General features: G+C 47.4%; 1 protein-coding gene across 2 annotated transcripts in view; it reads left to right on the forward strand.

Annotated features, from left to right (window-relative positions):
* The first annotated feature begins 540 nt into the window (after positions 1 to 540).
* Positions 541 to 27,376, forward strand: part of LOC142889070 (protein jagged-2-like) — a 48,768-nt gene continuing 21,932 nt past the window's right edge. Inside the window, exons 1-5 of one of the 2 annotated variants that reach the window (XM_076027644.1) lie at positions 541 to 989; positions 1,821 to 2,144; positions 17,268 to 17,325; positions 22,446 to 22,706; positions 23,545 to 23,605. In XM_076027644.1, the coding sequence (XP_075883759.1) occupies positions 921 to 989; positions 1,821 to 2,144; positions 17,268 to 17,325; positions 22,446 to 22,706; positions 23,545 to 23,605 (773 nt within the window). In that variant the 5' untranslated portion in view covers positions 541 to 920. The remainder of the gene's footprint in view (positions 990 to 1,820; positions 2,145 to 17,267; positions 17,326 to 22,445; positions 22,707 to 23,544; positions 23,606 to 27,376) is intronic. The other variant, XM_076027645.1, reaches the window with a different exon arrangement.

A 27,376-nucleotide genomic window follows, 5' to 3' on the forward strand; every position in this document is an offset into this window, starting at 1 on the left:
GTACCGCCATGCTTTCAGTAGAGGGCGCTAGAAGCCGCATTTCGCGCCTCTGAGCGCGGCTCAGACGGCGAGGAGCTGTTCAGGTGTCCGTCACTGAACACAACGTGGAAGCGCTGTCATGCAATACAACCCCGTCGACCGAATGTTGAAACCTTAAAACTCTGACACGACCAAGTGACATAAAACTCGCTGACGGTGATTTAGCAAAGTAGCAACAAACTTTTATTAAAAAAAAAAAAAAAAAAAAAAAAAAAAGATACAATCACACAGGTCCCTGCCTCAGCAATAAATAAATAAATAAATAAATAAATAAATAAATAAATAAATAAATAAATAAATAAATAAATAAGTGCGGGTTCCAGCGTGAGAGAACTCGCTAAAACTCATTTGCGGTTCGCCTCTGGCGCTTGTTCCCGCCCTCCTTGCCCGTGATTGGCTCTTTCGCGGAAACAGTTCCACCCAGGCGGCCCCTGATTGGCCCGCAGCCTTGCCGGTCAGAGGGATCGCCCGGCTGAGGATTTGGGCAGCGAGAGACGCGCCGCTGCTGCCCAGCTCTGCCGTTTTCATGCACCGAGCGGCAGAGGGAAGCGGAGTGTTCGCGTTTTTTCGTTAGTAGTTGATAGCAGCGGCGGCGGCGCTGCTGCTGGTTGGTGCTGCTGTTGGTGGTTACTGGTGGCTGCTGGTTGCTGCTGGTTGCTGCTGGTTGGTGCGCTCTTCTGCCTCCCAGAGAGGCTGTGGCATCCCGGGGAGCAGGCGCGCCGTGCGTGCCTCGGACACCAGCAGCGGACGGACAAGAGGGGGAATACCGATCTCTTCTTCTCCCTTTCTTTCACATTTTGACTGATTGAGACTCTACACATTTTTTATTTTTTTATTTTTTGAATTTCACTGATGGTAACCAACACTGCGCAGCCGGAGACATGTGGAATTATCTGGGGAAAGTGCAGCGCTTCTCACTAGTGTTGCTCCTCCTGACGCTGCAGGCTGAGGTGAGGCAACTTGGTCCCCGCTGCGTCTCTGGGGGAGAAGCAGGCAGTTTGATGGTCCCGATGGTGACTCAGTGACCAATCTGTTAAAAAAAAAAAAAAAAAAGAAGAAGAAGAAGAAGAAAAAGTTTGGGGTTTCGGAAGCGGGGGGGGTTGAATTCCGACCTAATTGGAATAAACTGGCTTGACATTTGAATCATGTGATGCCGGAATTCCCGAATTTGCGCGCATTTCGGGGATAAATTGAGTTTTTCCGGCCTGGCGTGGGAAAAAAAAACGTTGTTTATGACACGGTGCATTGCTCTGCTTTTGCTTCTGCCATCTAAAGTGAAGTTATTAGGGAGTTGTGTGTCTGTGTGTGTTTTTTTTTTGTTTTTTTTTGCCATTCATCCTTCAAGTGCCACCGCGTTCAAAGCGCGTCAGCTGGCGCTTTCCATCGGCTCTCGGAAACTGCGTTACGCAGAACAACTCCGGAGAAATACTTTCCTGCGGGTGAACGCTAGAGTGGCATCTTTTATAATTGAGCGCAGGTGTTGCTTTTTGGGGGAATTGGACTGACTCATTATTTTTAAACGCGCAGTTTATTTTACCCCTTGAAGCGACTTCGTGCCAAAATCGCGCTGTGGTGCTGCAGACTGACTGCTAGACTGCAACTAATAACATAAAATTAAAAAATTAAAAACCTCGACGTCAAAAAAAAAAAAAAAATCGTTTTTAACGCTAATTGCGTTGCGTCGCCCACCGGACCGCGCACATTACAGAGGCGCTGAAATCCCCGCAAGGCGCGCGCCCAGCACCGCTCACCGTCCCTGTGTCTCCCCTCCAACCCTGCAGGTGTGTCAGTCCACCGGTTACTTCGAGCTGCAGCTGATCTCGGTGGACAACCCCGGGGGGCAGCTCCTCAACGGCGACTGCTGCGACGCGGAGAAGAGCGCGGCGGAAGGCCACTGCGGCTCGGACGAGTGCGACACCTACTTGCGAGTGTGCTTGAAGGAATACCAGACCGAGGTCATGACGACCGGACCGTGCACGTACGGCTCGGAAACTACCAAGGTTCTCGGTGGAAATACTTTTCACTTTAAGGGAGGCCAGAAGAGCGGATCGAACCGCAACAACGAGGCCGGGAAGATCGTCATCCCCTTCCAGTTCGCCTGGCCGGTAAGTCGATGGATCAGTCGATCAGTCAATGAATCGATCAACCAACAAATCCATCAAGTTGTATTTATAGTGGTCATTCAATGAAATGTGAAGGGAGAATTGAAGCGCATTGCTTGAGTGAGAACCTGTGGTTGTCCAGACCTGGACTCTGGAGGTGTGGAGCTGCCTAGACCAGTTGGGTATAAGTGTACCTAAAATATCAAACATTTTAATTAGACTTATGTATTGTGGAGACTGTTATGGTTGCTGTTCAAGATCTGCCGTGAATTGGAGTCCTGAGTGCTGAACTCAGCTGGTGAGGTGGAGACTTGAGTCTCTCAGGTCTTTGGCTTCTCCGCCTCCAGAGGTCTTGCCTGCCTGCTGGGGAGACCCAGACTGCTGCAGTGTATCTTTGGCATGCTTTTGAGTGCAGTACGGTCGCAATAGGTGATGAAGGAGTTCAGGTAGAGAAGATAACAGTGACAGAAGCTCCTCAGGAACTCTCTCCCTCAGCGGGTTGGAGGCCTCCAGCAGCTCAACAGACAGCCAGTTGTTCCCAACTCTTCCAAAGTGCGTCAAAGCGTCTCAAGGGTGAGGTGGAAGTTTGCCAGTTTGTGATTAAATGCCACTGAATTTGCTGCTGGGATGGAAAAAAAACCAACAAACAAAACACTTTTCTCACGTGTGCAAAGTGGAATTTTGCCCCCCCCCCCAACAGATATCAGCCTATCTCTTCACATTCCTCCCAGTGAACGCTTTTGGATGAACATCTGTGCGTTTCTCACTGAGCCAAAGCCCTGAGTGCACGCAACCTTCCCTCTGTAACGCACAAGCAACGTGTGCGCGTTAGGATGTGTTTGAAAATGAGGGTGGTGGTGGTGGTGTAGCAGGGAGTGGTGGGGGTGGGGTGCAGGATGGTGTGGCCGGGGGGGGGGTGTTAGGGTGTGATTCATGCCAGGGCTGAGTACAGAGAAGCATGTATCTCGTGCTGAGCAGCCAATGAAAAGCCAACTCCACGTTGTGGGCAAACGGGAAGAGAGCGGCAGCAGACGTCACGAGTTCGATTCCCACAACAGCTGAGCGCGCTGTCAAAATAAGAGTCGCCGAAAACAAAACCGTACGAGCGCTGCATGACATGAAGGATAAAAATGCACCCAAACAAAAGCATTGAATGCATGCAAAGAACATTTGTGATCATTTTGGTCGTAGTTAGCAATTTTAATTAAGTCAAGTGCATCTTTTTTTTTTTTTTTTTCAAAGTACAGCGTTGATTGAGAGCCTGAGCGATGGGGAAATCTTCAGCGTCATTGTGAACAGAAACGCTGCTGTCGCTGCAGCAACATGTTCATCTGAGTGCTTGACAACAGACATTAGTCAGTGATAATAATTTGTCAGTGTAATTTTTGGCCGAGCGCCAATTTAAAGTCGAGGTTTTTTTTTTACTCTAAGCTTTTTTTTTTCCTGTTACGCTGTGTTTCAATGCGCCTGGCTTATTGTTTAAAGTAGCTGTTTGAACTTGATGCCAAATTCTGACTTTTAACCCTTTAATATATAATTTGGCTTTTTTTGGGGGGGAAATTCTTCTTATCATTATTTTTAGACGTTTAGCATCAAGTGCCAGTATTAATCAGCGCCGTCTCCTTTCAGTGGCCCACGGCTGCCGAGAGCTCTGTGTGTTTGTGACATGTGTGTTACATATCGGACATATCGGGTGCTTTGTGGCTACGTGACCTCCCCATTCATCACTCCCCATGGTCAGCTGTCAGCAGGGGGCGGTGGGGGTAGCTGAGGGGTGGAAGTAGTAGGCTGGGGCCCCGCAGGCGGATACCATTACCACTAAGTTGTGTGTGACACAGGCGGTGGGTATCGGTGTCACTGGCCACTCAAAGCGGCTGAAGCTCCTCCGTGCTCACTCTGGGCACCGGGGGATGCCTTTACCTCGCCGCCTCTCAGGTTCACGCTCTATCTGCTATTGGGTCATTGTCTCGGGCCGGCGTGTGCGGGGGGTCAGTATTTTCCACTATCGGCCCGCCCGGGAGGCTTGGAGGTGAGTGCGTGTTTGTGTGCGAGGAAGCCAAGGGTCACAACAAGCGGGAGGCTATCAGCTGATCGGCAGCCTCTGTCGGACTGCAGGCTGTCGGGGGCCGTCCAAGCAAAGCGTCTTCGCCCCCTTTCGTGTTTTCAAAGGCGTGGCTGTGACGTCTTGATCGGGGTATTGGTGCTCGCTTTGCGCCTCGTTAACCTGTGGGAAGGCACTCAGCGAGGCAGTGATGTAGGACTGTGTAACTCCGGTCGCCTGCCCAGAACCCTCCAGCTAAACAGACAACTTGCTTCGTAGCTTCTGACTTCACACACTGACATTCCAGATGGACTCCTGGAAAAGGGAACTCCTCATTGAACTCCTGGCAGTCCCACAGAGTGAAGCAGCGACGTGGCAGCAGCATCTTCCTTTTTGTGTACTCGCTAGCAGTCAACAGTCTGGACACACCTGTTTCTTCTTTATCTTGACTACCTTCTATGCTGTTGATACACATTGAAGACATCAAATATATGAGCAAGCTATGTGGATTAATGTGGCAAAAGAGAAAAAAAATGTTCAATACCTAAATATGTTATGTTTTGTATATTATATATGAAGAGTGGTGATTCTAGATCATCTAAAATATAAAACTTTTTAGTTATTACACACTTTTTTCGTTTTAATACATTTTCCATATGTGTTCATTCATAGTATTGAGGCCTTGAGTGACAATCTACAACTTAAATAGTCATGAAAGTGAAAGAAAAACCAATAAATCAGTAGTATGTGTAACCTTTGACTGGTAGTGTATAATTATAATTTCAGGGAAAAGTTGCCTTTTATTACAACTTTTCCTTTCCATACCATCAGATGACTGCCTCCTCTGATATTTAATCACATGTATGTTTTATTTTTAAGAACGGAATTGATTTGGCTGCTCAGTGCAACTATATTTGTCTCCAGTTGCTGGTGACCGCTAAAAATCTTGATGCCTTAGTATTTCAGATATTTCATATTACTGAGAGTACTCTGTCCAAGGCTAGTTGTGCCCCGAATAGTCAAGAGGAAAAAGGACTTTGAGCCAACATTTTTTAGCTATACTCCAGGAACCAGGGACCTTGTCATGAGGTTGCCGGGCCGGCACCGTGGGACAGCCCATGTCTGGCAGCGCGAGGTCAGCCCTCGCCACCCTGCCACCGCAGGCCGCGCCAGCGCTCGCCGCTCCGCAGCGTGTGGTTTGACAGTCGCTAACCCGGCGTGTTTGTCCCGTAGCCTCTGGTGCTGCTGCTATAGTGGACTCCTTTTCGCTCGGCGCCAGTATCTGGGCCACTGGTCCTGACATGAATCAGAATATGAAAAAAAAAATATATAAAAAAATAAAATGAGGGTCATTGTTCAGGCCTCTTGGAGGCAATCATCCCCCATCCCTCCTTCATGTGAAGCCCTCGGGGCTCGGTCTTTAGTGGCATCTTTTTTCATGAAAGGGGTTGGTGGGTGGGTGGGTGGGGTGGAGAGGCACGCACTGATAGAAGGGCGGGAAGCATAGCAAAAAAAAAAAAAAAAAAAAAAGAAGCTCCCACCCCGCTTCCTTGTGAGGTCACGAGGGAGATGTATTTTTGGAAGCACAAACTTTGAGTGTCGCTTTTTTTGCTCATACTGGTGACTGAAACCAAAAACAAGCGTCTCGTCCGTCTCCGTCGTCTTCCTCTGTGTCTCCCTCTGTACTTATGGGGGTATTTTTAGAGCTGCTGTCCTCCCCTCACCCCTCGCTGAGTGAAGGAGGAATCCAGGGTGGGTACTCCTCCGACTTCCCCCGGCTCCTGACTGGAGCGGCACAGCAGCCCAGCTGCTGTTTGGAGAAGGACTCTGGAAGGAGATTTGTGTTTTTGGGGAAAAGCAGTGTGATAGCGAGCAGCTACCTCTGCTGCCTCGTCCCTGTTGCTCAGTTCCTCCTTAGTCGTCGTAGAAAAACAGAGTGCGAGGACGTTGGCAGAGGTGGGAAGGAGCCAAGCACGAATACTTTGTCACTGTACTTGATACTAGATTTTTCACATATCTGCACTTTTCTTGAGTGTTTTCTTCTTCCGGCAACTTTTTACTTTTACTTCCCACACTTGTGCCCAAATGTACTGTATGTGCTTTCTACTTCTTACCTTGGAAAAACATGCTCGTTACTTTTGTGTTTAAAAGTTACAAATTCTGTTCAAAGTAATTCACTTATTGTTATTTATCTTGGTTGCTCAGTTTTCAGTACAGCGGGAAATAAAAATGTAGGAAACAACATTGGTTATTGTTATCAAAAGTGTAAACATCCAAAGATGTCTGACTGGTCATCACCGTTACTGATGACAGTCTGGTTTTACTGCAGTTATAAAGAAAACCAACTATAGTATTGAATGTAGTATTAAGCTGTTAAAAATGACCCAGATGCTTATGCAGGACCTCTGACCTCTGACCTCAGTCCAGACTATTCGGTCACAGCTTTTTAATTGTTGCAAAATTATGATCAAATGTATCGGTTATTAATAATAAATATGTTGCTCATGATAGAGCTGTTAGTGATTAGTCACCATGATTATGATGATGTATTTATGTGTGTTTCCTAATCATGACTACGTCAGAATCAGAACCACCGTGTGTTTTAGGTTGCCAGTATATGAAACCACACAGCTTGCAAATGCTGCTGCTAACGATTCTTGATGTTGCGGAGGATAATGTTTTTCTTTCTCTTTGGCGCTGCGACTCACATCAGTTCCAACTCAGTCCGTCCCATTCAGCGTGCATACCAAATCCCCTTTCCCAAAGGAATTTTCCCACGCTAGCGTTGCCTCAGCGTCAGCTGACGCTCTCCCGAGGCGAACAAATGTGCGATTAGCTGCTCAGTCGGTCCTGCTGATCGATTGCGGATGCCGCCGCCAGATTTTTTGATTCCGTGTGTGACTGATGTGTCTACACAGCAGCAGCTCTGAGCGCTGGTGTTGATCGCGCTGCGCAGACGCTGATTTTTATCGCACCAATGGAACAAGCGCGGCTCCTCGTCATGAGATAATCCCACAAGTGTTTGTGCCTGAGATAGGAGGCGGAGAGCTGAGATGAGCATCCGTGCGTCTGGCAAAGTGTTTTAGCTGTCAAGAACATTGTTGTTCAAAGCACCATTAGCTTCGCTAATTATTTTTTTTGCAACCTTGTCAGAAGATTTATGGGACTTTTGCAGTAGCCTTATAAAATACTCCTTATACTTCACATTCTGGGTAACTCAGTAATGAGAACCAACTGAAATACTGTAAAAACAAAATGGGTAAATTGTTACTCTCATCAAGCCAGCCGTGTGTGTGTGAGAGAGAGTTTTCGTACAGGTTTCAGTGATTTCCTGGGCCTCTCGTTCAGACTTGTTTTATGGGGACTGCCTCTTAAGATTTGTAATTTTTTATATGGTGTCTGAATATTTCTGGGGGGGTCAAACACTTGCTTAAAGTTTGCGAGTGGTTCAATAATCCAGGTTAGGTTTTAGATAAGGCCGGTCAATGTCCTTTAAAAGAGTGTAAACAAGACTGTGTGTGTGTGTACTGACCAGTTTGTGTAAGGGTGGTGCATATATATCATAGTGCTTCATAGTGCATACTGGGGCTGTGTGTTGAAGGGACCCAGCGGTAATGAAATATGTATGCTGAGCACTGAGGTGAGCCGTGGTGATTAAAGCCTCTCACAGCTTTATTTCCCACCTGACTGGCAGCAGTTGCTCACAGGACTAATGGAGCTCAGCTGGACCTCACGGAGAGACGCAGGAGCTCCAGCAGAAATAACGGGAGGGGTGGGAAACTGGGTTTTAAGACCAAACCCTGCTCGACATATTTGTTTATCCGCTCACATCTCCTGTTTGTCTTTCCTCTCTTCTGAGGAAAAGCTACATAGTTTATGTGTTAGTAATGTAGCTCCTGTGTCCCAGTCGTGCTCTCCTGTTATGCTAGCTGAGAGGGCGTGGTCCTGTCCGTTCTTTGGTTTGTTTCATCTCAAAGAGTTCAGGATTCTGCAAGATTTGTGTTTGAAACTCATGCAAATTGCTCAAAATGGGATCCACAAATTCTGAAGACGTGTAAGTCCGCTTAGTTGTAATGTAATTGTCCAGTGTGTCATCTGGAAATAGCACCATGGGGCTGATTTACTAAGATCCGAAATAAGGGGCGCTAAACTGCATGCGCACGCTTATAGACTGCCCCCCGTCTTGTTGGTTTGCGTGTTGCGGGTGATTTACTAAGATTGCATGCATAATTGCCAGCATGCACAAAAGTGGTGGAGACCACCCCATTTAAATGAGGACTTTGCGCCCACTCCCGCTTTCTGCCAGAGAGACACTGGGGCAGCAAGTGAAACATGGTTGCAACCACACAACTGTTACCAGGACTGTACAGTGCCACAGGAGGTGAAAGCTGTTGCCCACCAACACACACACTTTCACAAACTGCTGTTTGTTTGTCAGTGTTATTCCTTTAAAAAAGAAAAGAAAAAAAAAAGAAATGCTTTCTCCATCCAACTAGCAAAGGGCTTTTCTACAAGTGGCTCTGACTCAGACTGCTTATGTCTGCAACCGGCAAATCCGTGCAAATCAGTCGCGACCCTCATTGCGCCCCCCAGTAGATCAACTTTGTCATTAATTAGCATGTGTAAAGTTTTTCCGCAAAACAAACCATCGGTAAATCAGGCCCAATGTCTCAATATCTGGCGCAGTTGTAGTTTCTTCCACAAATGTCCAAGTTTACTTGGACTTTTACAGAATATTAGACTTGCACACAATGTGGAAAATAGAGCATCATCCATTAAACGGCTGAAAGCATACACTGACTCATCATTGGCTCTTCTTTGCCAAAGAATGCAGATGTGTTTGGAAACCGTGCCTCACCTTTTAGCGCTCAGCATTGCTCTGGATGCTGGGCAACATGCAGGCCACGCAGCCTGTTCTAACCTTCAGAGGAATTCACATCTGATGCCAAGATGTTCCGACGGCGGCCTCAAAGATCCAGCTACAACTCTCGTGATAGGCCTGCATCCCTCTGACACTCTGACACGATAAGACGCAACACGTGCACATGGCCTGAGTGAGGCAAATAATGTCATAGTATCAAGGCTGATTCTTGCTTAATCGCACAGAACAGGTCCTTTGTGATCATCACCGCTTGATCTGCAGAAAGTAAGCCTGCAGGCAGGAGGCAGGGTTGCATCAAGAGTGCAATTCTACTTTATGCTGTTCCATGTGTGGGGGTGGGGAAGTGGGGGAGCGTGGAGGTGTTTGGCTGAACATCTCCTCCTTACTTCTGGCTTCCATGACAACTTCAGCAAAGTTATCCGTCTAACAGAAAGCCGACACACATTGCCGTGAGTCAGACTCCCCAACTCTTTAGGTCACACACAACCTCACAAATTGGAATTTATTTGCATGTCCTTTGCATTGGAATCACCGAATGTTCGTTTAGCGAAAGTCGAGCCTTTCTAAAACTCCTTCCACCAAAGGAACGCTGGTTTAGTCCTGCATGTGAAGTCTGCATGCACCCAACGCATCTCGTCCTCTCATCGCTCCAGAGCTCTACTAGCCGGACGTGTCTGCGTCTCGGTGATAAAAAGCCCGGCCTGGGGGTTTCCCCCCGTGGCGCGAATATCATGTTCCCACCAACCAGGGCTGCCTGAAAGTCGCTGTCGCCGCACCTTGGCTTTGGTGCCGAGGTATTGCGATATCACGGCGGGGTGAAGGAGGTGGGGACAGAGGGCTCGGAGAGAGAGGGTCAGAAATGGAGCAAAGTGTTGGGGGCGGCGGGGATTCAAGGACGTTTATCATGCTGCTCTCTGGAGCGACACCTGCTAGACCAGGTGTTGGCGCCTGGTTCTGGTGTTTGCTTCTCACTCACACTCAAGTCTCAGTTTAGAGATGCCCACTGCTGGAAAGCGAGGCAAATCTCGTCTTGCTTTCATCTATGGAATGATATTTAACATAAGTGTCCAAGTTCCCTGGTTTTGGATTTGTATGCTTTAACAAACTGCAAAGCAAATTGGTTGTAAAGGCAGAGAAAACTTTTGTGCATTTGCATGACGATAAACTGGTTTGTTCTTTGTCACTTTGGCGTTGAAATTGATTGGTTTGCTCCCTTCATGTTGGGCCCGAACATTGTTTAGGTAGCTGGCACGGCATCGATTTAGAGAATCGGCCAACATCATGTGCTTTAGTATAGGGATCTGAACTGTCAATATCAGAGATATGTTCTATTATCTCCCTGTGTCTGAAGAAGAGTTCAAAAGTTCAATGCGAACAAACGCAGAGGCAAATGAAGCCCAGCCGGTATCGTCCAACGTTACACCTGCACAACTACTGTATGTGTCTGTTGAAATGAACTGTGATCCCACTGCTTTGCGTCCATTTGACTGCATTTAGTCAGACATGCTGTGAACATCGTGTCCTGCTCGGTGGACGTGTGAGGATAAACCTAAAACCCGATCACTCGGATCACATGACTCGCCAATGTCTGATATGGCGCTCGACGTGGCGGCAAATGCGAAAGACTTGTGTGGAATCCAACAGCTCGGGCCAAGACTGAATCCTATAGGCATCCAACCTGTGCTGCACTTTAGCTCCTATGCCTTCTGATCCTCAGCCAAAATGCCTCAGTATTCACTTTGGGGGTGCAGGCAAGTTTTACTCCCTAGCACGCTAATCGGCCCCGCATGTAGTCCACTAATTCTAATGGCACGCTCTCCCTGTCTGAATACAGAGTTTGTCAACGGCCACCGGACTGCCCTCGCATTCTTATCCTTCTGCTCACGAGATGTTTCTCAAAACTAAAATCAATCCGAGGCCTCAGGGAGCCACTGTATGGACTTGTACGGTCATGGCCAGTGTGAATGCGTCTCTCCACTCACACTCCGGGCTCTCTACTTCCACTTCACTCTGTTTACAGCTTGTTATCCAATCAGCAGCTTTAGTCAAGCTCTTGAACCGGTCACGGACACAGTTCCAGTATCGCCGCTGCCAAACGCGCCTGACGTTCCACTGCCAGACAACTGGGGGACAAACAGAGGATTTTGAAAAGATTGAAGGGTGGTATTCCCATAATTCGAGTTACACAATTTGAATGTCACATAGGTCTTCTGTCTTTACTTTAATCAAATTTAGCCCTCTGTTTACTGCCTGCAGGAGAAATGCTTGAAATGCTGAGACAGGTGGTCTGTGGCCTTCTGCATCTTTTTCAAGCGCAATGGGACCGCAGGAAATGAACACCTGGCTGGGGGTGTTAACACTAACCTGGGAGAGACATCAGTGCCCTTTGTGACATCATGTGGGGAATTTCCGCAGTTTTGTGCATTAGCACACAATTTCTGAAAAGGAGACGAATCAGAATTAGTAAACGGTGGATATTTCTCATCTCCTGGAAGCTTCTTGACAATATTGTTAAAATCTTAGTGAGCATTTTTCTTTGATATGGAACCTACAGAATTAAGAGGTTCTATAATGAAGAAGTGCTTTTTGAGCTCTTTAAGGTGTCTTTGACTGGCAACTAAGACGCCAAATACGAAAAGTGATGACTCGCACATTTCTGTGTGAGTATTTTCCAAATGGCTGAAACGAGGTGTTTGGATTTTGCTCAGAACTCAAGCTGATTATCATAGTGATTCCTCCCCAGTGCGGATGGAGCCAAAACAGAACTGACAGTCTTTTGACCAAACAAACCTTGTTTATTGTTGACAATGGACAATCAAAATGAATTGATTCAATCTAGAAATGGCCAGAAATGAAAGCCCTGTAGTTTAGTTGGACCAAGTTGATTTGCAAGGCTCATCGTGGCTTTGCGTTCTGTTTTCTCGTCGGGCTAATATGATAAATGTCTGTGTTTTGTCTACCCTCTATGTAGCCTTCCTTTTCCTATCTTCTGTTGCCTCCTTGCCGTCCCATAAACCATGGAGAGTCCATGCATGAGAGCACGCTGGCTTTTGTTCAGCAGCGACCACCGTGAGGCGCCGCATTCGCCAAACAAAGAGCCTCCTCTCTCTTATCAAGTCAGAGATTTGCGTGCAGGCAGATGAGCGATAAGTAACAACAACATCTTCGCCTCCGCCGTCTCGTGGCTGTAGCTCATGCTAAAGTTGTAAGTTGTAAATGAACTTGGGGGCCGAGTGTCTGGCAGTGGGAGCCAGCGGAGAGTAAACACAGGCACATTTCCAGCAGCAGCGTCTGATTTCAGCAGGCCAAAGAGGAGGCCGTAGACCAGCGAACAATGTTTATGCCTTTTTTTTGGGGGGGGTTGTTGCTCCATCTCCATGCGCCCCGACCCGGCACACGCTCAGCCATTGTTTGATGTCTCCACCGTCTTATTTTGATAAAGAACAAACAAAATTTGTGGAAGCAGTAAAACAACGCGCGTGGTGCACTCCCTTCTGTTGAATGAATCAGGCAGAAACGTTTGGTTTGCGGCGTCCCGCGCCAGTATCTTTCTCCATATTTAGGCCTGAAAAGTGAATCACAGGACCGGCTAATGGATTTAAGGCGGCGTTCGCCCCCCCTTCCCCCTCCCCACCCTCTTCGGATTCCATCACTTGAGGAACAGGCACAATCCGGAGCGACAGAAATAGCTTTTCACGCGTTTGGTGTGGGAAAAGTGAATTGGGTCATTTTTTCCATTCTGCAGCTCTCCATAAAGACCTGATTAGATTAGCTTTGATTAGATTTGCTGTCTGAGCGAGGCCTCCTGAGGGGGCGAGCTGGTACGCCGAGGCCTCCTTAGGGAGAAGAGGTGGTGCTGGGTGGGGGCCGGTGGGCTCCTTCTGTTAATAATGTGCTAAATTAACCATCCCAGCTCCTCTCTGCCGCCGAGGGCGACATGTTTTATTCATGTCAATAGACTAACAGGTGTGACTTGACAGGTGTTGCTTTTTTTTTTTTCTTCTCATTTCTGCCTCTGATCACAACTCCAGAAAAGTTGTTAATTGGGTCTCGGGCTTTTTCAAAAAACCTGAACCTGCTGCTGCTGTAAATTAGTAGTGAAAGGATTATTCATTGTTCCTGCTTGACAGATTAAAAGTCCTGTTTTTCCTTTTTAAATGAGCCAGTAAAGTGAAATACTTTTCAGATTTTTTTGTGGAGCTTTATAAGACGTACCCGTCCTTGAAGCAACACCACCAATTAACTCATTACTCTTTATTGTGGCCGTCCTAGTCTACAGAATATTATTGGGTACTAGCCTAAAGTGCAAAAATGATCTAATAAGCACCTGCCTTCACTGGTATTTGTGTATGTGTGTGTGTGTGTGTGTGTGTGTGTCTGGTGCTGCTATCATGAGACATTTAAATCTTTCATTGCGTCTTTTCTTGCACTGTTTATCCCTGAGGTTTTCCTGTCAGTCGAGCAGCTCGTCCTCCTCTTCGAGCTTTATTGATACGCTGCCGACTCTTGTGATTCTCTCCTGTGACCTGCTGAAACATTCTTCTGTTTACAATAGTCAAACTGAACAGTTGGTGTCCAAACACACGTGACTGCAAGATGCAAAAATGCCGATACTGATACTGGAAGACTCAGCCATTCATTTGTCTTATTCAGTTATCGCAGTGCAGTTAATCAGTCAGTCAATCCAACAACTCAACAATATTAATATTGTGTATTTAAATGACACAAACTGATGTTTCCAATTGCACAGCTGTTTTGGTCGATGACAGTGTTAGAAATCGACATTTTTTGAAATCAGGATGGTGATATTTTTCCACGCTTGACAACTTTAAAACTCTTACAGTTACGACTTTGATTATTTTTTGAGTTGAGTTGTGAGTCTCCAGTGTCTTTGGAGCAGGTGACTGTACAGTTCATTAAAAAAATAGGATACATTTCCTATCGTGTGATGAAGTTTGTAGTCTTCCATTCCAACATAAAATCTGTAGCCTCACTTATCACATCATGCACACACATCTTATTGCAGAGCACTAAAGAGCCTGCGGTGCAGTGTGCAGAGTGTGTGATCAGCCTGAGCCTCGCACTCCCGGCGGAGGTGCACGGCGCTGGCGGCTGTTCCTGTCGCGCCGAGGCAGTAATTTATTCATTGAACAGGTGAAGGCGGCGAGCAGCGGGCTGCTTTCTCCTGGACTAATGAAAACTCAAATCCCTCTGACTCCTGTAAATTGGTTCGGAGGTGTCAAGTGTCTCCCAGCGTGTCCCTGCTCTCACCCCCTCCCTCCATCCCAACATAAAGCCGCCCGCCAGACCCCCCCCCCCCCCCCTCTCTCTCTCTCACACACACACCCAGCACTTGTATAGAGACACACAACCTCAGTGATTGGCTCCAGAGCGGCCGAGGTTCCGCCCCTCCTCGTTTTCTGTGACATTTAACTCTGGTCATAAAAGGTTGATGGCTGATGATGATATATTTGCAGTCGTGGCAGCTCACCAGGCTCGTAAATCACTTTGCTGCCGATTAGAGGACCAGCAGGCCAGCACGATTGTCCTCACGAGGCGGCAACTTTAAGACTCTTCACACGAGGCGATGTAAACGATCTGAGTGTTCCAGGAAGACTCAGGTGGACGTCTGGATGATGCCAAGTGTGACTTTGCAACTGTTTGCAGCATCATCGGGGCCTCCGGGATGTTTTCATGTCTGGACCTCAACTCATTCCTTCACTCCTGTTTCTTTCCATATGTCCGACGCTCGCAATACTTATGCTAACTGATGAATGCTTCCGTGCTGCTTACCTAGAGAACCTATTAGCAAGCATCACTTGACAAGACATGTTTAATGTAGCGACGTGTGGCACAACTTCTAGACGAGAGGTTGGATTCCAAGATGAGGAGCAACTCGGAAGTAGTTTTGACACTTTCAGCAATGAAATTGCAGTGAAAAACGGTGGTATGAAAACGGCTACCGTGAAAGAGAAAACTTTTTTCGAAGCTCGACTCTTCCTCGCCGTAGTGCAGGTGAAGGCGTAACCCCTCTCCTCGCAAACCTTTTTCCCACCGCAGCCTCGCCCTTTTGCCTCCGACCCCCTTCCCAAGATTCAAGCACCACCAAATCCACCTTTAATGATCAGGCCCTCTACCTTCTCCTCTCTGTCCTCGCTCTGTCTCTAATCTCCCACGGCACCACTCGCTAACCTTCCCTGTAATCTTCCCCGCAAGCCCTCGGTCACATCTGAGTCACACTCGGGTCATGGGAACTCACAGCTGCTCGTCCGGCCCCAGACGGCGAAGCCCCGCGTGGGTTTGTTTGCTGATGCCCATGGAAAGAAAAGAAATAGGGGGGAAAAATAGGGCCGCACCTGAAACAATCCAGCGTTTCTTTTTTTGCGTCCGTTGCCGTGGGATGGCGGAGTCCTCTCCTCAAGAAAGTAGGGCATAGTGTGCAGGCATGCTGGGCTTCCAGCATCCACCCAGTGCTCCGACGTCGCACTGCAAAGTGTCAAATTCAATCGCGAAAAAAAAAGAAAAGAAAAAAAAGGCTGGGGTCAGATTTTAAAACCTGGTCTTGGTGATAGAGACAAATATTCGACGGCTTGGTGGAAATTGCAGGAAGATTGTAATCTGTAATCAGGCTGAACTGGCGTGAAGGACAGAGACACAGAGAGGTTTTGTGCAGTGAATTTAAGGACATTTTTAAAAAGCACAAGCTGAAGTGCGAGCTACACAAAAGTCTTAGTTGTCTGCCTGCAGTGCGCTGATCAGCTGTTACCCAACTGCCTTATACAAGCCACTTCAGACCCAGCAGAATGTCCCTTCAAAGCCACAATAAGCCCATGGAGATGCGATTTGTTTGCAGGCAAAATCATTGGTTCGCAGCATTTGTGCTTTTGATGGGGTACAATGACTGCACTGTGTGTCGCAGTTACCCTGGTGAAACAAATTGACGCAACCACGGAAGCATGTGTCTGCCGCTATAAAGCACAACGACAAATATTTGATTCCAACGTCCAGTGGCGCAGTCTTTATTTTATTGCTTCCACTGGCGGAGCTGTCGGGTCCATGATGCTTGAGAACAGATGCTTTCTGCTATTATGGGCTTTTAATACGGAACCACAAATTCCAAAGTTCACGTGTCTCCAGGTCCTGGTAAATATTCCGGAAGTGATCCCGACACACCTGCTTTTATATCAGGTTTGCACAGGGAGTAGACTTGTCCAGGAAGCCCATTACCCAGAGTGCTTTGCGGACATGTTTGGCGTCGATGGTAGAGGGAAGGATAAGATTATTTGTTTTTCATACGTGAATGTCGTTACGTAACAAAAGCAGTGGTAGTACAAACCTCAAACTACGCTTGACTGATTCAAATAAATCCATGAAAATTTTCCTCCGACATTTTCCTTGATGTAGATTCAAATTCCGTCTCGACTTGGCAAAAAAGTAGGTAGTTGCAGGAGATTTTCGAAGATTCCTTCTCATGTAAAAAAAAAAAAAACAGTCATAGATATAAAGATTCCAGTGTCTGGAATATTCCCAGTCTATTTGCCGGCTAGCATTTCCAGCATTTGAATTTGCAGAAGGGAAATTGCGCTTGTTGTTGAGGACGCACGATAAGTTGCAAAGTCGGAAGTGACGCAGTGAAATCCCGTCTTTCTGCATTCCAAACCCGGACGGACTTGCGTTGGTGGACGAATGTGTTCGTTTGTGGAAAAGGAACCCATTGGAAATGTACTCAATAATGTCCAATCATCTAGAAGGTCAAGCCATATTGCACTCAGTGATCCAAGTCTAGCTCGTTTTTGCCCCTTTGCAAACACTTCGCTGGAAATTCCATAAAATGTGTGAATATTTTTTTGCAGTGACGGAGGCATCAAACCTGACATGGGAAATGTCGCTGCAGTCGGTTTCCACAGAATTTCCGAAGGGAGTCGCGGCAGCTCCCGTTTACAGGCCTCGGGGCTGACGGCAGCCAATCAGTGACAGCGCGGTGGGAAAACACAGATTTTCCCACCGCTCGCTCGCTCTTTCGTCACTCACCTTCTTTTTTTTTTTTCGTTGTTTTTTTTTAATACAGCGTGCAACTTTTTATAAGTGACTCATCGCTGGTTTGGCCGTGTGAACGCAGCGTCTTGGCACGTTGGCGCTGTGTGTGTGTGTGTGTCAGTGTGCGTGGTGCTGACCTCTGACCTCGTCTCCCTCTGTGTTCCAGCGGGCCTACACCGTCATCGTGGAGGCGTGGGACAAGGACAACGGCACCCACACCAACGGTAAGGTTCATGTCAAACACACACACTTTAAACAATCCCTGCAGCTTCTCCTCTCTTTATATCCTGTCACACTTTTCTTCTCACGCTGCTTCAAAAGTGTTGGTTTTTTTTCTTCTCTCGTATGAAAACTATTTCTGTTAATTGCAGCGATTCTGCAACGATCAAAGTGTGAACACGGCTCAGCGGCGCAGGGTTGCGTTTGCCACTCCTGTGTAATGATGACGGTGTTGTTTTTTTTTCCCATGGTGCGAACAAAACTAGATAGATAATGGTTTTAGTTGTGTGGGAACGAGAGCTTTGCGGGGCGCACCAGTCGGGACTAGTTTGGAGATGTGCGCGCTGCACGCTGCCATCGATTAGCTTCCCTGCTATTTTGCTGCATCTGCGTGTGCAGAGGTGAGAAAAGGCGCCTTGACTTTCTGTGAGTGCGAAGCCGAGCGTGCGCCGCCACCCACGTCCACTGCAGCTGCTGAGAAAAAAAAAAAAATCCTTCATATTATTTTAGCATTTTAAACTTTGCAGTTACCTGAATGATGCTGTCAAATGAGACTTTTTGTGCAAACCAGGTCTGTTTGTCCTTGGCTGATGTTTCACTTGCATTTGTATAATTCTTACTCCTTTGCTTCCTGCCAGTGTTTTGGTATCAATGCATCAGAACATTTTGCAGCTACTGGACACTGCCAGTCAAAAGCTTGGAACCTTCTCATGGTCATTCCCTTAATGCAAATATTGAAGTGTTTCTTCTTTAAGTTTGTGTGGGTTTTTATAATTTTTTTTCTTCTGTTGTGGTGTCCACTTTGGTATTGAGAATTGTGTAATTTTAGTGGTTTGGGTTATTTTGCTAATGAGACCTCCCCAAGGCCTTGAGGCCTCGCTCCGACTCTTCCAGCCTCTTCTTGAGTCTTCCAGAGCCTGTAAAAGCTCAACCTCCATCCATCCATAGTAAATTATCAGAAAGAATGAAACAAAAAAAACAACAACTTGTTGACACCTTATAATTACTTTCAGTTCGGAGCGTTCTCACCATGCTGGGTGTCCAACCTCAAACTATCAAAACTGACCCTGTTCTGTTTTTCTATCTTGTCAAATTCATCCTCAGATTGAGATTAATGCCTTGAATGTTGTTTTTATATCAAAGTCGTTTTTAAAAACAGCTGTCTTGAGTGCAGGCTCGGACGTGTTGCTCCCCGCTGTGGGTCCTAGCATGCAGGGAGACCGAGCATTAGTGAAATTACAGGAGAATTAAAGGGAGCCTGCCTCTCCGTGGGACGTTCACAGGAACAGGGCTGTGTGACAATGCCCCCTCAAGGCGGCTTTGGCACCCCATCAATATTCAGCTTCTGTGATTGTTTGCCAACGCAGGTCTCCAACCTGAAGGGCCCAGTCCCACAATCGACGTGGATACCGAGTGTGCATTCTCATTATGAGCAGGGCTCTGATCGAAGTGATAAAACAGACCATTGAAAACAAAGCTGTAAAGTAATGTTGCACTGCAAGGTGTTTTCTACACCGAGGGAGTGGGCTGTGTGAAGAAAAAAAAAAAAAAAGAATTATCCCGACACCTTCTGCAGAACCACAGCCTCTTTACCAATGGCAAAGCCTTCCGCTGATTCAGTTTACATGTTTTGTGTGTGCGGAGTGCAGGTTGTCTTTTCAGACTTGAAATCAGAAGAAATGAAATAACACTGATCCTCCTGATCCGTTGTCACTCGCTGCAAAGTCACTTTTGATGCAACTGTGTTGTTCCTGACACAAGACCAAGGCTGCCCATATTCATCCTCCTGGGCCGCAGCTATTGTGGCAGACTAGCGCAGGACAATGTGATGCGAATTACAGCCTGCAGAAGCTGCAGATGACGATGCAGTGCAGGGATTCCGTGCAGAGGCTCCTCATCAAGTCGTGCAACTCCTCCGCTGTTCTCAGTTCCAGTCTGTGGCGCTGGAGCGCTGTGTGAACAGGTTCAGACAGCAGGCTGGAGAGGCCCCTGCAAAAAAGAAAGGAAAAAAAAAAAAGCAGGCTTTTGTGAAGACTGTTTATGCTTCAGGAAGCCCCCGGCTGTTTAAAAACAAAGCAGTGGAGGCAAGAGAAAAGAGGCTGGGGATGTTGTTGACTGCGAGGCTGGCGGATTGTTGGCTGGCGTGACAGATACTGGGTCAGATATTGTGCTGATGGGAACATCTGTACTCCAGGATATCAGAAACTGAGAGCAGATTTCCAGGTCTGGGTTCATCCACCACTGAAAATAGCACCTCGCACTTCAGCACTTCAAGACTGAATTGATGGTGATAGTGAAGGCCTTTGCTCGTTTTCCTCCAAGTCATTTGGATGACTGAACATTCATGCAAATTGCTTTGGTTTTCTTGGAGACGCTAATTTCCACGCAGAGAATCTCACCCTCCAAGTTCCTCCAAATCAGCGCCAGTCGTGGTACAAATTTCTGTTTCTGTTTGCATCAGGCGTATAGCGTATGTGCGTCGTCCGTTTGTGCTGGAGCGTAAATAAAATCCCTGATAGTGACAATGGACAATTCATACCTGCAGCGGTTTGTTTTACTATAACCAGCCAGTAATAACAGGAATGGTAATAAAATGCAAAGTTGGGATGGGTCTGTGCTGCTCAGACTTGTTTTCTTTTTCGTGATCAGTATCTTACATTCATACATACACAAGGTGAACCGAGCCATGTTTTCACCACACTGATCTTCATCTGCTTTGTGTTAAGCTCAGAGTTTCTTTTCTAAAAATAGATTTAAAAAAAAATTTAAAAAAAAGACCTCGTCACTCCGTTCTGTCTCCACGTCGCAGTAAATCCTGGCCAAAAAAATGTGTGCACCTCCATCTTTTCAATGACTTTATGATCATAATTATTATTATTCTGATGAGTTGTAGTAGAGTAGTAGTAGTCTCAGTAGTAGTAACCAGAGTTGTATCACTGCCTCTTTAAATTTGACATCCACGTGGTCTTCCTGGGATATCATATTGTAGAAGGCCTGGTGTGAACTCACACTTGGCTCGGGTTCAAAGATCATCGCTGTAACAAGTCACAAGCAGTCAGAAGGTCAAGGGTCAAAAAGTGCCACAACTTGCAGGCCCAGCAGAAAGACTGCGGCTGCGAGCGGCTCGCTGCAGGGGAACTGAGGAGCGCACGTGCACGCCTGGCGACACTTCTTCATTTGGATGAAAGGACCCCCCCCCCTCCGCCCCCTGCAGGGACGAGCGGACCAGCGCGCCGCTCGCGACACCATCGGCTGCTCAGATCTGAAGCCCCTCACTGTTTACGTAAGGCAGTTTTCTGTGGCCCACTCTCTGCTGCTCTCCCTGGTAACAGCGGCCTCGCTCCGCGCGTCTCCTCCAGTGCTGGGAGCTCACGATTGGTCTATATTTTTATATCTAATTGCTGGAGATGAGCAGCAGCGAGTGCCGGGGTGTTTCAGGTGGTGTGTGAGTGAGGGACGGAAAATGTGTGGTAGCGCGTTCACTCGCTGAGACTCAGTCGCACGGGACGGCGTGAAAATGGTGGCACTGCTGGGATTTCTGCTCTCGTTTGCGTCGCTGATCAACTTTGACTGTCGTGATGTTGTCCGAGCTTCCACAGAGGACGTTTGGTGTCTGTCAGAAGTGGCAGAGTTGAGAAAATGCTTCTTTGCTGCTTTCACTCAGAGAGTTAAAGGCTGAAGCCAATGGTTTTAATGTAACACGGAAAATGTTGCACTCACATGGAGTTAGCTTGACTTGGCTTTGGTGGTTAGTGTCAGCTGGAGGTTTGCAGGCTGTGCTGCTGTGGCTCCACTGATATGTCTACAAAACTCATACAAAACCTTTGTTTTTGCTTGTAAAATCTACTTGAGGTTCGCCTGAATGCCACGATGGCTGACCGTGAGTTGGACTCATTGGAATAATGGACCATTTTCCAGACTCTGCCTCAGGTGGAGGAGTTCAAGTCGAAGATGGAGCGTGAGATCGACAGGCAGATCGGTGCAGCGCCTGCAGTGATGCAGTCCCTGTACCGATCTGTCCTGGTGAAGAAGGAGCTAAGCTCTTGATTCACCGCTCTGATCTACGTTCCCACCCTCACCTACGCCATGGAGCTTCTACAACTAAACAATATGGATTTTTTTCAGTGCTTTGGGGGATTTGACAGAAATGTGATCTCCTTCCTGAAAGCTTAACGCTGCGAGGTCACTGAAACCAACGCCAAGCACTGCAGTGGCCTTCCACCACGTTCAAGTGGATTTAAACCTGCCGAAGAGGATCGCGGCAATAACAGGAAGGATGAGTTCCGCATTTAGGAGCGCCGTGTTGGGGGTCAGCAGTGGCCCTCGGTCGGGTCAGCGAAGGCAGCTGGGTCGCTCTTCTTCTGTTCCTTGAGAAGGATCTAAAAGGCCTTTCCTATGTCGCCCTTCCTCGTCTGTTCACCGCTTCTTATTATTTCCGGCTTGGCTCCGGAGGAGCTGGGCCTGGACATCCTGAAGAGGTGGGTGGAGGAGGAGGAGTGGGAGGAGGAGGAGGAGGAGGAGGAGGAGGAGGCGGGCAGAGGAGGGGGTGGGGGGAGCTCAGCGCTAAAACACCACTGCGCCGGGCAGGAAAACTTAAAAAAAAGAAAAAAGAGTTTGGGTTATCAAGCCCTCGCAGGCCTCACTGCTGCCCACATTGTTTGCCCTTGCTTAATTTTCCTATTATTTCCCCCCTCATTTTCCTCTTGTTTTTTCTGTTGTTTTTTTTCCTTTCTGCTCCCACATTCTTGGCGGGACAGATTGAAGTTTGACCGGGGAGGTTACACCTTCCCTCAGATGTGCGCTAACAACAAGGCATTCTTCGCCAACTCGCAGAACCATCTTATCTCGCGAAACACGGGGCCGTCGGGTCAAATCCCACAGCCGGAACCAACCCCGTTGCCATGGAATGTCATTCACAGTTTGTGTTGTTGAAGCTTTTGTATCGGTCTGACCCAGATTCCCAAACTTCTGATTTTTGAAATGAATTATTGAGAGAAATCTGTACTGCACAGAGCTTTTTGTGAATTTTTTTTTTGGGGGGGGTATTTCTCTGTTCATATTTGTGTTAAGCACTCAGCTTTGTATTTTTATATATTTTTTTTTTTACTGTTGTTCTTCCCTCCAGATGAAGAGCTGCTCATCGAGCGCAGCATCTACAAAGGGGTGATGAACCCCGGCGAGGAGAAGGAGGCGGTGGAGTCCAAGAGGCTGACGGTGCGGTTGGAGTACACCGTGCGCGTCCGCTGCGACGAGCACTACTACGGCAACAAGTGCAACAAGGTGTGCCGGCCGCGGGACGACTACTTCGGCCACTACGTGTGCGACCAGTTTGGCAACACTGAATGTATGGAGGGCTGGACTAACCTCGCCTCCAGCTGCAAAACAGGTAATGAGAGCAGGAGCTGCAATCGAGCTAGCTAGCTAGCTAGTTAGGTGTCTGTCTGTCTGTCTGTCTGTCTGTCTGTCTGTCTGTCTGTCTGGCTAGCTAGCTAGTTAGGTATCTATCTATCTATCTATCGAGCTAGCTAGCTAGGTTAGGTATCTATCTATCTAGCTAGCTAGCTAGTTAGTTAGTTCGTTAGGTAGCTATCTATCTGTCTGTCTGTCTATCTATCTATGTTGTCATCTTTGCACTTAACCACCACATATTATAGTTCACACACTATGCTGTCTTAATTTGCTGTTATATAAAATCCAGAAAGCAGTGGCCGTTGACGGCTAAACTATGCGCCGACAAATAAAACGGCTGTCAGTTCGGGAAAGACGGAAAGTTCCATCCGTTGGAATAACATCTTGTTTTCACCTTTTACGCAAAAATGGCCACACGCTGACGTGAGCCATTGTTCTGGCCGCCAGCGGTGCCGCTATCAGAGCGGTCCTCGCGTTAGCTTCCTGCCAGCTGCCCTTTCTCTCTTTTAACGGACACAAACTCCTCTGGAAGTTCCTTGACGTCTGTGTCACGTGTCACTTTTGCAAGAATCCGAAGAATGTGTGAAATCCAGGTGTCAAATGTGGCAACGCTGACGAATCTTCCAGCCATTGTCGTCAGGCCTTTGCTTTTTCCTTAAACAGGGAAATGACTGGGAATGGTATTTTTCATGCAAAAATTTCAAATAAATAAAAAAATAAAAAATGTTGATTGGCTGATGACTCTGTCACAAGTCGGGAAGAGAAACTAACACCAGATTTGATTTTTTTTTTCTCTCTTGTTTTTCCCACTAAAGCCATCTGCAAGCAAGGATGCAGCCCTGAACACGGGACGTGCAGCGTGCCGGGGGAGTGCAAGTGAGTGCCCCCCCGCCTTCCCCCATGTCAGCTGTCTGCTCATGTAAAATATGCTCCTGTTTGGATGGGAACAACCCCCCCCCCCCCCCCCCCACCCCCCTCGCTCCGACCCACAAAAGTGTTTAATGAGGAAAACAGTGGTGACAGCGTGGTGACGCGGTCTGGTGGGGGTGGGGGGAGGAGCAGGTTGGGGGAGGGGGGCGGGGAGGGTGCTGGAATGAGAAACTTGTTGATAACATACCAAGCAAAAACCTCAACTCGCTGCTCGATCCGCAAGCCATTGTTCTGCTTCCTGTTCTAAAGATGGCCCACACACACACACACACACACACACACACACACTCACACACTCACACACACGCAGATGGGGAGGGCTTCTCTTTCTCTTCGCCGTTGTTGTCGCCGCTACGTGTTTCCTCCCGGCCCTCGGCGTTCCCCCGCTCCCTCTGTCTGCAGCCCACATCACCTCTTCCTCTCCTGGCCTTTGTTATGGCTGCCGCTGGCCTGCTGGGGAAGTGCAGCGTTCCACCCTGCCAGCCTGAGGAGGTGGGGGGTGTTGAGGAGGGGCGGGGGGGGGGGCGCCAGGGGGGGAGCGGGTGCAAAGACCCCTTAATAGTTTCAGTATAGTGTCAGTTTTAAACTAATAACGTAAAAGTAAATAAACTTGCTTATTTACTTTATTGTGAACGTGTTCAAAACAAAAATAAAAATGTAATAATAATAATAATAATAATAAAAAAAAAAGCTAAACATGAACGTGACCGTGTGGGTACATGTTAGGAACAAAACGTCTTTATCCACATTTCAAATACATGATCAAAAAGACAGAAGTTCAAAACTTCTCTGGCCACACCCCCTTTTTCCATTACCTAATATCACACCGTGAATTATAATTAATATCACAACATAAATGGCAATATATACATGTGTACAGGCAGGTATAAGAACGCTGACTTGAAAACATACATGCATGTACATACATACACATGTACAATCACACAGACCCAGACAGGAGCCATCACCTTCACCTGTTGATGCTTCACACGTCAATCAAATCACAGCACACGATGACCCGTTCATCGTTCATAAACCAGGTCCAAAGAGAAAAAAAAATCACCTTGATTCCTTAAAGCATCAGAGGCAAACACCTGTTGTCTTCCATCATCATCATCTTCATCGTCAGTACCGCACATAAATGAAAATGAAGTTGTTGTGGTTTTAACGTGTCTCCTCCTGCGGCGTCTTTAGTTCCTCTTGGCTGCAGGCAGCGACACTCCAGGGTGGAGGCGGAGGCGGGTCAGGTGCTTTTACAAGGGAGAGGCCGCCTGTTGCGGTGACATAAAGTCAGGAGACCTTCGCCGGAACGCGTCTTATGAAAAATCGTTTTTATGAGCTGCGGTTTTTTTGGAGGAATGCGCATCTTGAACTCACACAACGTCTCCTCGGGGGCCCAAAATCGATCGGACTGAGTCTGAGCCAAAAAAAGAGAACAAATTCCCGCCTCTCCTGCTGCTTCATTCAATGTGACACTCAATCAGCCGGTGGGAAGGACTGCTAGTAGAATCATCATTCATCGCCTTTCGTAGGTCCTCACCAATCAACAACAGCTGAGTTATTAACGCCATAATGACATCAGAAGAACAGTTCCAGTTCTTCTTCTCAAAGGTAGAGGTTCAGATATGCTTTGAAATATTCATTTTACTGGTTCAGCACCCCCCCCCCCCAAAAAAAAAAAACATATTTCAGATTGAAGGCCTGCACTTGCACCACAAAAGGGGAGATTTCCTTTCTGATGACCCGAATGTGTTTTTAGAAATGCTGTTTAATTCAGCGATGATATCAGGCACATTGCTGCTTTTCAATCAGTTCACTGCAACCTGCCTGCTGCTTCATTGCTTTGTCGACTTCAAATCAAACTTTCTCTGCCGTCGTCTTCTGGGGCGCTGGAGTAATTGCTTGATCTTTTTTGACATCTTCTGACTCACCTTCTGAAACACTCGCATGCGGCAACATGTACACAGTGCGCGTTAATGTATAACAGTTGCAACCATAAATCAGCTCGTCTTTGCACAACCGTTCATTAAAAGAAAACATTCAGTCAAACCAAACAAACAAAAAAAAACACACAATCTGCAGAAAGAGCCACATTAGGTCGGGACGCGCGGTGCGTAAACTAATGCAAACTGCCCAATCCTGCCTCGCATTTACTAGTATTTATGGTCAGGCTGCACCGCTTGCAGCAGTAAATATTGTAATTATAGAATCCTGGCCTAAAAACGGCCGGCAGGTCATGTGACCAGGAGGGACGGGAGAGACGTTTAGGTGCCGTTACATGCAAAACTGAACCGTTCATTTAGACACAGTGGGACGGCAGGGCTTTAAAAAGCCACACAAACACACTGACTGGGGCAACTATTGTGGTGGTGGTGGTGGTGGTGGCAGTGGTGTGTGTGTGTGTGTGTGTGTGTGTTGGGAGGGGGTGGTGGGGGGGTCAACTGAGGAAGGTTTGGTTTGAAAAAGCTCTCATAAAAGTGGAATATAAAGCTGACATTTTAATTGGAAAAGGCCGGAGGATTGGAAGAGAGAGGAACACCCTGGAATGTGCCTCAACATGTGATTTAGAGCGTCACCCAAATCAGAAGCGCGCACGCACACACACTTCTCTGTTTTGTTGGTTGTCACAGAATGGAGAAAAACCCATAAACTTGAAATGAGCGGCGCTGCAGACAACTAGAGAAGTTGTGTAGCCTCTTCTTCTTCTTCTTCTGTCCTTCTTCTTTTTCTTCTTCTTCTTCTTCTTCTTTGCATAGTTCAAAAAAATTAATTAATCAGCAGATTTTGCGAATGATAATTATCCACCAAGTTTGTCAATCAGATGTGTCATGTTCAGAAATATGCAGTTAAGACGGCAGGTCAGGAAAAAAAAAAACCCCAATAAAAAAACAAAAAAGAAACATGCATATTAACTCAGTGGCACTGGTGAAATAAATAGAGGAAGTTGTCCAGAGGAGACGGAAGGAGAGTCAGTGAGGAAAAGCAACGGGTGAAAAAAGCAAAAAAAAAAAGAGCATCTCAGCTTTGCCCAGAGAGAAAAAAAAACAACAAAAAACAAAAGTGTGTGTTTGGTATCGTGTTTCTTCCACACACACACACACACACACACACACACAACCTACGCTCCCTCATGTGACACTGCTAAACACGTAGCTAGGCAACAGCGGGCTAAGTCCGTCCACTGGATTTGGGCGCGAGCTTTTTGCCTGTAAATAATTCAGCAGTCCCACACACACGCACACAGGCACACACACACACACACACACACACACACACACCCCTCCACTTGTAACCCCTGCCCACCGTCCCGACCTCCGGGTGGGTGTGGTTTGTCTTAGGAAGAGCGGGTGGGGGTGGGGTGTTGGGTTCGGGGATATTTTCAGCTCTGGTTGGCCCCTGTGGCCCCTTCCATCCACTGATGGGACGGCGACGGGGCTTGTGGGTAATGCCACCCTTGGCCTGCGGCCGCGTGCAAGCGTTTCCCCCCCCGGTTCTCCCACACTGCAGCCAGACAGGCTGTCCTCGCCGCCGCCGCCACCGCCGCTGCTGCACGGCTGACAGTGTGCAGGGCAGCGCCGCCGACCGCAGGGGCCGGACAGCGCCGCATACTGTAGTAAACACACACTCTCTCACACACACACACACACACACACACACACACACACACACACACACACACATCCGGGGCTCACTGACTCGATGATCCGATTAGTTATT

This window comes from Nelusetta ayraudi, unplaced genomic scaffold (genome assembly GCF_046127955.1).
Source record: "Nelusetta ayraudi isolate G7.1 ecotype Tasmania unplaced genomic scaffold, CSIRO-AGI_Nayr_v1 ptg000021l, whole genome shotgun sequence".
NCBI classification, from domain to species: Eukaryota; Metazoa; Chordata; class Actinopteri; order Tetraodontiformes; family Monacanthidae; genus Nelusetta; species Nelusetta ayraudi.